The sequence below is a fragment of the Limulus polyphemus genome, unplaced genomic scaffold, assembly GCF_000517525.1.
Source record: "Limulus polyphemus unplaced genomic scaffold, Limulus_polyphemus-2.1.2 Scaffold1890, whole genome shotgun sequence".
NCBI classification, from domain to species: domain Eukaryota; kingdom Metazoa; phylum Arthropoda; class Merostomata; order Xiphosura; family Limulidae; genus Limulus; species Limulus polyphemus.
Window position 1 is genome coordinate 197,536 of NW_013667500.1, and position 11,444 is coordinate 208,979.

An 11,444-nucleotide genomic window follows, 5' to 3' on the forward strand; every position below is an offset into this window, starting at 1 on the left:
TTAAATAAAACTAGTTTATTCTTTCTCAATACAACTTTGCAATACACTTAATTTCCACAGTCACTTTAACTTAAACACACGCTAGAATTCACAACGATTCACGCATTTTACTTACGGCTTGACTCGATTATCTGTCTCTATATCTCTCTGTCTGCAATTCAATTATCTATGTTGTCACTTCTCGCCGGTCTTATAAATACAAAATAGAGGGCGTTTAGGAAACACTTGAGCCTTCAGAAATGTTCGAGATACTCATTACCTCATTATGTGTTACCAGCGTCACGTGACTTCTGCTGTCGTAACACTGCCCCTTCCTTGGTATTAAATTAAACCAATAGATAATTAACAATAAGTTAATTAAATGTACAGAATTTCCAAACATAAAATTAAAATTCAACAAAGTCTCTTAATTTTACGGGACGTACCTTCTTCCGTTCTGGCTTCTGCTTCACGTGAGGTTCATCTGCTCCATCAGGAATTGTCTTATTATCAGTAATAGTCACATCAGCGGTAGTAACTTCATGAAGGGCTTCACTGTTTCCCTTCTCAAAACCGAGTAGAGTTTCTTCCTTGACAGTGGCTTTTCCAGGTGACACATCTTCAGCGGCATCTTTTGTTCTGTTGTTCACTTCTTCCCAACTGAAATGTCCTGGACCGTGATAATGACAAAGCCTGTTGGAATGTACCACCTTTGGCTTACCTCGCCGACCACATTTTATTAGGCAATAAAACAATAAAATTTAAGTAGAAACAGATGTATACTGTTACAAACTTTAAGTTATTTACAATAAACAAATCTAGTTTCCTGTTACAATTTGAAGTAATTCTACATAGAAAAAAGGGTAATTTACAGTATTTCCTTTTTTTATAGTGGTTACGAGGTCAGTCAATTTGACTTCATAAAAGGGTAATTTACATTGATTTTATATTTTTTCATTGTGGTTATGACTGACCCTGTATAGAGTTAAAGTGGAGAAAATAACAGATAAAATATAGAGTTGTGCTGAAAAAAACTTTTAAAATTTACCTAGAAGGTTGTAGAGATTGTGCAAATGAAATTTTGCAATTTTCAAATATTAAAAAGTACTTTGTACTTGGAGCATTCAAAACTTTGACTTCATATATTCATGGAGATATATTTAGTAAAAATATTTCATTTTAATGTTTACTGAAGGCTTATAAAGTGTTGTGAAGATACCCAAAACATATTAGAAGTTATAGTCTGGAAACTCTAAAGGGCAATTTGAGGTCATGAACTTGGCCAGAGATGTATTTCACCTGCTTACAGTATGCAGAGGGACACCATCTTGCATGAAAACTGTAGTGTCTCACATTTCCTTGCTACAGCTTGGGAATCACATTGATTATGAACATTACAGGGTACCATATAACATTGACTGTGCAGGTTTGCTGTCCATATGCTGATGGCTTTTAAAAAAGTACAGTCTAATAACAAAGTCAGCTGTGAAACTACGCTGTTACCTTAACATTGTGGATGTGTGTAGAAAATGTTACATGTGGATTAGTTTCCAACCAGGTAATGCAGTTGTGCATGTTGACACTTCCAGAAAGGGTGAAGTATGCTTCATCAGTCCATAAGATATTAGCAGCTAATTGGTTATCAACTTCCATTTTGTAAAGAACTGCAATGCAAGATCAATACATCAGGTTAGAGTTATCTTGTTCAGTGGTTGAACATTATGCAGTTTGTAAGAAAACATTTGCAAAGTTAATAGAAGAGCTTTATAAACAGTTCAAATTGCAAATCCAAACACTGGGAAGCATAATGAACACTGCTGCACCTATGTGCACTTGTGCTGACTTATTCTGAGGTATGGCTGACCTGAGGTATAGTTTCAGTTGGTGTCAGTGGTATTCCTGTACATGGTTTATCACAGGTGCAGCCTGTCTCCTCAAATTTTTTCTATGAACTTGTAAATGTTTTGGACTCTACAGTATTCCCTGAGAGTTGTCTGTGCATTGCATCTATTGACATAATAATAGTTCACTAGTTTGCTTTCCTTCACCCTTGTCAGTTTCCTGTTGGTTAAATGAGCTGCATATATTTTTGTGAGAAATACGAGAAAATCACAGTGGTGCCCTACTGGTAACATGGGAAAACTGTACCCTTAATACCCCTGTGCAATTTCACTCCTACGTTACACTGTTTGCATAATAAAATGCACTGCAAAACTGTCTTTATAATCACCCTATATGTATTTGTAATATAATTTCTGTTGCATAAAAAAAGGATCCCATTGTTTCTTGATAAAATTTAGGTTTGTAGAGAAGTGTCGTTTTTAAAATGAAAAAGGTGCAAGGTAAGTATTGAAAAGTTTAAAAACACAGTAGGCAAATGCAAGTTAATTGAAGAAATGTTCTTGTTTTGAATTTTTATAAAAATAATGCTTGTGAATCAAGTGAAATTCTTGTAAAACTAAAACTATCAAAATATGTTGATATAGTTTGTGAATGTAAATTGTTTTTTGAAAAAGTGTATGTTTTATTCATTTCACATCATGTTGTGGAATATAAACATAAATTAATCTTTTCACTAGGGATTCCCACCCTTTATCATAGGAAGTTGTAAAGACTCTATGTATAAAATGAACTCTTCCTCAAAAGTTGACTTTTCATAAGACAGGTTTTCAGCATACATTAACTATTTAATTGCTATAACTTATGAAAAAAAGCTGTTAATGTGCAGTTGTAAGTTTTTTTGATTGAAAGAGAGGACTAAACATTTTCAAGATGTTTGGTAATTACACAGAATTGTAGACAAATAAAGTTTGTAACCTTTGAAATTAATTTCTTGATTTATTGCCATTTAACAATAGAAGCTAAGAACTTTCTCTTTGATTTCTCAATCAAGCAAGAGTTTGGCTCAGACCTCTTTACCAGCCGAGAAGAACAGATGCTCATGGAACAACTGATCTCTTGTGCAAACCATCCTTTATTGACTGTTGCTCATCGGTTATTGTTCTTAGACTGGGTTCATGTATATGTGGAAAACAGAGTATGGTTCTGGGCAAAATATACTTTGTGTACTTAAATGTGGTTGTTGTAGTTATTGTTCTCTGCATAAGTGTAAAAATAGTTTTCATATTAATGAAAAATTTCTGGTTGCTTGTGTATTCTTTGAAATTTCTCTATCACCTTTGTTTTGCTGTAGATCATTGTTCAGTTAATTAAAAATTCTGCCAGCTTTAGTGTAAGTATGGGACATTCATATGTTAAATCAATTTTATTTTTTGTATCAAAAGGCCAAGATAAACGTTTTGGTAATGGTTAAGTTAAATAGATATAGCAAAATGTAAATACGTATTAAATTATTTTGTATTTGACAGAAGTTCAAATAGATATGTGTTTTAAAGTAAACAACTCTAAGTTCACATACTTTATAGATATTTATGCATTTGGTAAAAGTTTTAACAGGAGATTTTTAAAAGTAAACAACTTTAAATTTATATAATATATAAATCTTTATTTTATTGCATAAAAGAATTTCTGATCCAAAATTTATTTTTTCTCATTTATCTTATAAACCAACATACCAGTGCTTTCCTTTTTATCCTAAATTTTAAATTAAAACTATTTTCAGAGATGATAACTTACCACCTCACACAGAAATGCTATTTCCCTTGTATGTCTGCCTATGAGATTTTTATACCACTAGTCTTAAGCTAACTCCCACCTACATTCACGTGTTTAATCTGAACTGCATTGGTGCATGATAATGCCATCTCTGACAATAGCCCTCCATCAGTAGGAGGGTGACACTTACTCCATGTGCAAAAACTCTCCCTATGCACTTGCCCTCTTGATAACTTCAGTTTTCCCCTTGGTACTGCATTGAACACGTTTTCTAAATTTCTTTTCTGTGTTCAACTTGATGATATCTGCATTTTGTAACAAAACTTTAATTTTCATTTTTCTTTGACTATTGTTCCAAAAGCTTTAGGTTTTATCATGAATTCTCAGGTGATAGTGACTTCAACTTTGTCTTGTGTGGGTGACTATGTCCCAGGCCCTATTTCTGCTATGACTTTGGGAAGCTCATTGACATTACTGCCATTATACACTGAGCCTTTTATTCCTATCTATTTGGCTGAACTTTCTTCCCCTCAATTTGAGGTTGAACTAGAGGAAGACAAGTTTAATCGCATGTTCCTTCCGCCTGAATTTGTCTTGGGTAATTCCCAACTGATCAAGGAAAATCCTCAACATTCCACATTGTTCTGAGGCTTAATTACTTGGGTATGTTCCTTTCTTTCTCTTTTGCTTGTGTCTCATTATTCCTTCTATTCTTTCTTCTATGATCCTAACCCTTGTGATTATTTAATGTTTCCTCCCTTGCCTGACATTCAGGTTCATGCTGATTCATTCCTTACACAACTTTGCACCTGTACCCACACGACTCATCCTCCTCGCATTCTTGATTCCCATGGTCTAGCTTACAACCATTCTTCCTTAATTTTACTAGATTCCCACTCTTTGGAATCTATTACTTGCTTGGAGAGCAGACCCCTTGTCTTCTATTGCTCTCAAGTGCCCAGTTGTTGCATCATCTTTTTCTCAACAACCTCCTGTGCTACCTTTGTTCTTTACACCCTTCTTCAAATACAGATCAGTTCTTCAAGTTCTCACTCATGGTCATTCTCTCTACTTCTCCACGCCCTCTCTCTCCTCTTTCCATTTCCTTTTCTCCTCCTTCAGACCTGATCAATCTTCATTGTCTCAAGGATGTGGTATCAGATATGTTATTCAAATATGCCATCAAGAGGTATACAATCTTTCTCCAGGGTTTTTCTCACTTTTCTTTGTGGTCCACAAGAAGACTGGGACCTGGCATCTAGTAATCGACCTGTCATCTCTCAACCACTTTATGGTTATTTCATGTTTTGATATGGAATATTTATTCTCTATCCGATGGTCATTTTCACTCAGGCTGTGGATGACCAAGGTTAACATGTCAGATGCCTTCCTCCACATCATGATTGCCCCATCCTCCAGACATTTTCTATGATTCATTTTTAAGAATTGCATCTTCCAATTCTGTGCTCTTTCCTTCAGTGTTGGGTCGGCTCTTTATGTATTCAATCAAGTCATGAGGACCTTCACAGTCTGAGACTGAGATTCCACTTCTACACTCTTAGCTCCTCTTAGACCATTTCCAGAAGGTATCCTTTTCTCAAACCTTATTCTACAGTAGGCGTATAGTTGGGATGGCTTGTCAAGATAGCCAAGTCCTTTTTTGTGCCCACTCAATACTTGGTACATCTAGGTGTCTTCTTCTACTCTTGTCTCAAGATTTACACTTCTCCTTCTCATCATGCACGATAGCTTATTTCACTTTTGGGGACTCTGGCTTCCCTGGAACCCCTTATTCCTTAGGGATGCACACACATGCACCTCCTTCAGAGGACTTTGTGGGACCAATGGATTCCATCTTGGGATCCGCTGTCCTCGATTGTGAACCTCTACTCCAGGAATTGTCATGGTGACTTAACTATGCCAAAATTATCTCTGGCACTCCCTTACTACCATGAGATCGGATCTCTATCTCTTCACTGATGCTACCCTTTCAGGTTGGGGCACTTCTCTGAATGATGACATGACTTTTGAAATTTGGACACAGGAAAAGCATTTCCCACATATCAATGTGCTCGAACTTTTAGCTGTTTTTCATGCATATTCTCATTTCCAGCCTCTACTGGTGGATCACTTAGCCATGATCCACTTCAACAGTTCCACTGACATTTCTTATATAAATTGTTTAGGGGGCATATGTTCCAGGACTCTTTGCTTTGAGGTATTGGACCTAATTTTCTGGGCCCATTCACATTGGGTTCATTTTGTTGCATGTCATATGCTGGGAGCTTTGAACCTGGAAGGTAATTATATTTTTCTCCTCTCTCCTTTTCATCTCTCACCTATATGATTGCTCAGATCTTTATAAAATCGTGTGTCCTGTTCAGTGTTACTTATCATGGCCTTCTGCCTTTTGAGGTCCTACCATCATCTGTTCCTACCCTGAGACCTCTTTTTTCTTCCAGGAATCTCTCTCCTTCTACCTTTACTGGATGTGTCCTTTAACTCCTCCGGTTGGTATTTTCTTCACATTTCTTCACTTGACTCACTCGTTTGCTTCTCACCTTTACCGGCTCTTGACGAGATGCTCTAAGTAGACATGTGGATGACTCCTCACAAGTTCATTGCTCATTATTATCATCATCTGGCTGTTTTGTCACCCACAGGATTTTGACTTCCCCCAGTCACCACTCTTCAATCAACCCACTGCCTTTGAGATAGATAAGTATTTTTTTTTTCTTTTTCATTTATCTTTCTTTTTTGTCAATCATCATCCTGCCAAATGGCTGGTGTTGCTTCTCAGGGTATGCTTATCTTCTAAAATCAGCATTAAGTCAAAATAATGGAAGTGTTCAGTCCATATGTTCTGGCTCTACCAGTGCCCACTGTGAGATGGAGGGTTCTGCAAGATTACTTGAGGTATCCTTATGGGATACAAATTTAGTTAATTGTCCTATCCAGATTGTACCAATTTCATGGACTAATCATGACAAAACCTATCCCCAGGGATATGAATGCTCACTTTTTGGCTCATGCTTGCCAGCTTTTTAAATATAGGGTTTTTCAGTCACCCATTGCACTATTTCCAGTGAAAGACTTTTCTGGCTTGTGGTTTGATGGGGATCTGAGCACATCTTCAGGTCTCCCCAACATGAATTCTTCTCCCCTCTACTTCAAGTGGAGGATAGGAGACCCTTGCCACTTACCAGTTCCTAGCAGCTGGGGTGGTAGACAATGAGGAATCCTCACAGGTCATGTTTAGCATGATATAATGAAAAGTTGAGCACTGTCGATATAGTACAGGTCACCTCTCAAATGGCTATTTTGCCCTCCTGCAGACTGTCTGCCCAGTAGAGTTGTATACTGACTGATCACACACACTAACCTCACTACACATATTGGCTCACCAACCACTTGTCTGCAGGTGCTTGGTTAGCCATGTTCAAATTCCTCCCATCCTTATGACACTTGGGGCTCTTTTGCCTCCACATCTTTTATTTCTGGACAAAGAGTATACCCTGGTCAAGAAGAGATGCAGTTTACCAAGGGTGTGCCCCTTTGGAGCACCTGCCATTTAGTGTCACATTCCATGGGATTCCCTTTGTGCACTTTCTGGAGGGAGCTCAACCAGGTAAGTTTTTGTACTGGCCCTCCACCACTTCAACCTAGGATTCTAGCATTTTTGTGTGAAGAGGTGAGTTATATATGAAGGATCTTGTTGTAGTGGTTGATCAGTCTCTTAGTGGTAGGACAAATATGATTTTAGGTTGTATGTACAGAAATATTGTATACTAGTTTAAAGAGATTATAATTTCATTGTATAGGTCGCTGGTCGCATTTTGGAGTATTGTGTTCAGTCTTGGGCTACTTATGGTAGGAATGACAATTGTTGGAAAGGGTTCAGAGGAGGGCTACTAGAATGATACTTATGATGGAAAGGTTGTCATATGAGGAGAGGTTAAGATCTGTGAAATTGATTTCTCTTGAACAAAGAAGAGTTAGAAGGGATCTCATTGAGGTGTTTAAGATTGCTTAGGGAATTTATAGTGTTCATGCATCATCTTTTTTTTCATAATTAATGGTGAGAATAGCAGGATAGAAGTCATCTTCAGCTAAGATAGCTTTATTTTTCAAACAGGGTAGTTGGACTTTGGATGTTGTAGAGGTAGTAAATTTAAGTGAGTTTAAGAGAAAGCTTCATAACTATATTGATGATGTGGGCTGGCTTTGAGAATTTTTTTAATAGTTTAGTTTAGGGAATGGGACAAATTAGAAGCCTAGCTAGACTAGTAGGTCCGTTGTTGTCCCTAAATATTATGTTAACATTTTCTTCATATTAAAATGTATTTTCAATAGATTCTCATCAGTACACACATTCCCACCCAAACTCCTCACTTCCTGTGCAACTTTTTTTTCTTTGTCTTGTCAAAGAATTATGTTATCACAAGTGCATAGGGGAATTACTATGTATGGAAGATGTGCTCCCCTACTTTTGGTGGAGGGCTATTGTTGCATAATCTTATCATTATGCCTGAGTGCAGTCCACATTAAACACATGAGTTTAAATGTGAGTTAGATCAAGACTAGTGGCATGCAAGTCTCATAGGCAGATGCAGGAGGGAAATAACATTCATATTTGAAGAGGTGAGTATGTATGAGAAATATATTTTCAGATTAAAAAAATGTTAACTTTCTTCCTTCAGGGTCAGTTTTCCCCATGGAAAATTATTCCACCTAGGCTAATAGATATGTTCCTCCCCTCACCATTTGATGGACCAGATGTTCAAGGGAAGAAACTTTGGATTCTTGCCTCTTCAGAAGAGTATAGAACAGGTAAATGTATTTATTTTTTGTATAAGTTTGGCATAACTTGTTTATTTTAATAGTGTTTATAAGGACACATATTAAAACATTTCATCGAGTAAAAATATTACAAAAAAAAGAATACAAAATTTAAATATATGAATGATTGAAGTTAAAAAGTTAGAGATGGCTAAAGCAATAATAAAAAAATAGATATGAATGGCTGAAGAGTTAGAAGGAGAAAAATTAAATTTGAAATAAAAGAAAGAAACTTGTGTAGATATGCACATTATTCCAACTCAGTAGTAAATTAACAAATAATGACTTGTGCTTTACATGTTGTTGTTTGTTAATTTACTACTAAAAAAAAGCAATTAATTATTGCAACTAGTGAGCAGCTTTCCAGTGTCAAGAATACACTTGTGTATCAAATTTCAAAATTTAAATAAAACTAATTCTAATTATATTTCCACAATGTTTTACTCAGAATGATTTTAGAATTGATAATGTCCAACTTCTGCAACATGTTTTAAGGTAACTTGCAATGAAAAGTTTGGAAATGTTTCATCTTTGATTCCTGCTCAGTTCTGAAAGGTATCTCCTTTAAATAACATATTTAAGTATGAATGACCAGCACTTGTGTAACGTTTAAAATTTAATTGATAATTAAAATACAATGTTTCATATTTACACAATTAAAAGGTGTTTATTAAAGCAGTCAATGGCTCCCAATTAAAAACACTATTTGTTTCAACATCATCTTAAGGAGTTATTTTTTAGACACTTGTTTTCAATAGGTATACTTTTTACAAGTTATGTAATGATTAAAAGTTAGTTAAAAATACTGTGTTCAACTAAAAAAAAAAACTAAGTTTACCTTATATTTCAGGATTAATAGGTCAGTTATATAATGTTTTTATGAAACAACAAAATGTCATCCTATTTCTAAACCTACAAATAAGATTAAATAAATGTTGGGGAATACCAAAGATAAAGTGAATCCAAAGAAAGAAGTGTGATTTACAAAGCAGAATGTTCGTATGATAGTATTTATATTGGTCTAACTAAAAGAAATTGTTAATGCAGATGAAAGGAGTATAAAGGGTATGTAAGAAACTAAATCAGAAAATTCAGCTACAGTAGAACACCTACAAACAGCATAACTCTCAATTTTATGAGGCAAGACTACAGTTCTAGCTCAACCTCACAATATTACAGCTATAAATATCTGTGAATCATTGGAAATAATATAATTTAAATAAAAAAGAGAAACATTAAGCCAAGATTAATGTCCAGAGAGTCATTGCATTGATATATGGCATGACATATCGTAAAGGTTGTCCAGTGAATTATTTGAATAACAGGGAAACGTAATATCTCATGACTTGCAAAAAGTATAAATATTACAAACAAATATTTTGTAAAGAACTCCTAAATATTAAATAGGGGGCATTGAAACATGTAGTGTTTGTAAATGGAAGTTGCTGATGGCTTTGATAAACATATTTTAACCCAATGTGCATGGAGTCAGTACACTGTACTGAACCTCTTTTGAGAATATATGTTTAATACAGTTCAGAATTTATTATTTGTGTTTTCACAAAATTTAGCAAACTTTTAGTAAAGTAAAAAGTCTGTTGTAAACAAAAAGCCAGTATTTTTTTTTTTTTTAAAAGCATTTTTACTAAAGACTTGTCAGTGAATTTACAAAGTCGGTCTGATACAAACTGTCTAGTCTTAGTGCAAGGTTACTTTCATGTTAAGAATAAAAATACTTTTTTCATCTTACAGTTTTCATATTTTATGTAAATAACCTCTATAATCTCCAAAATGAATATCTTTTTTTTTGTAAAACTATATTTTATCTCTTAACTGTCTCTAGCAAAAGTAGAAAAATATGAAATAAAACCAAGAATATTTGTTTTTCTAGAAGGACTGTAGATTGTTATTAACAATTACAATTATTTATCCAAACATCTTTAGGCCTCTTACCTTTTTCTTTTTACACATGCTTTAATTTCTTTATTCTTTTGAACCATGTAACTTATGTAACAAAGCAAAAATCACTTGGTTAGAACACAGCTCAAGTTATGGCAAAGTATCAAATTACATAATGCACAAGCAGTTGGTGTGCACACCTCACAGAGAATTTTTTTCACTTCAGTTTTTGTATCTATCCTAGTAACTTTCCAATTTTTGCATTTTAGTTACTTTTATAACAATAAATAAAAAATTTGTAGAAAGCAAAAATTTAGTTCTTATGTGTGGATTTTGTACTTTGCAGTCAGTCTTGATAAAAGTTAATTCTAATTCATGATAGGATTGCTGTTAGTACTTTACTGAATTTTTATTTATTTCAAATATTCAGCTTAAAACACAAAATAATAGCATGAACAAAGAATACAAGGCCTTATAACTATTATAATTTAACTGGCTTTTTAATTAAGCTGGTCAGAGTGTCTGAAGACTAAAACTGTAGATTGAATAATTTAAAATCTGTCATTAGAATGAGTTAGCCTTGCAAGAAATTCAGTAAATTAGAATCTTCTTTTTCTACTGGTGATGAATAATCCAATAACAAATGTCATAGAGAATTATTGACATTGTTTGAAAGACAGGATGTGATAAGAGGGTGTAGCGTACGAGTTTGACACTTTGGTTCATATCTCAGTAAAAAAAGAAAATTGGAGGCTAAACTTTAGATTATGTCTTAGCAATCAATACTTGTACTGTAATTAGTAACTTGTATTAAACTCAGAAGCTCAAAGAGGGGTGGAAAGAATACCTAAAATAGGCTTTTAGAGGGAAAAAGTGTCACATGATACAGAGAAGTGAAGATTAGAAGTTATTTAAATAATTTGAACTACAAACCTATGTTTTGATGCCATGTTTATTAACATACTTTGATAATAAAGTTTAACCCTATTGCCCCAGGTATCCTTTACTGCGAATGACACAAGGTTTTAGTGTCTTACATTTAAAATTTTATTACTACTACTTACTGTTTATGTTATACCAATTAGAATAGCATAACATCTTAGCTAATAATC

At 34.5% G+C, this 11,444-nt stretch overlaps 1 protein-coding gene across 3 annotated transcripts in view; it reads left to right on the top strand.

Annotated features, from left to right (window-relative positions):
• LOC106465272 (AP-5 complex subunit beta-1-like) overlaps positions 1-11,444 on the top strand; it is a 49,461-nt gene that overhangs the window by 24,067 nt on the left and 13,950 nt on the right. For all 3 annotated transcript variants that reach the window (XM_022393131.1, XM_022393130.1, XM_013925477.2), the window contains exons 9-10: positions 2,873-3,016; positions 8,295-8,424. In XM_022393131.1, the coding sequence (XP_022248839.1) occupies positions 2,873-3,016; positions 8,295-8,424 (274 nt within the window). The remainder of the gene's footprint in view (positions 1-2,872; positions 3,017-8,294; positions 8,425-11,444) is intronic.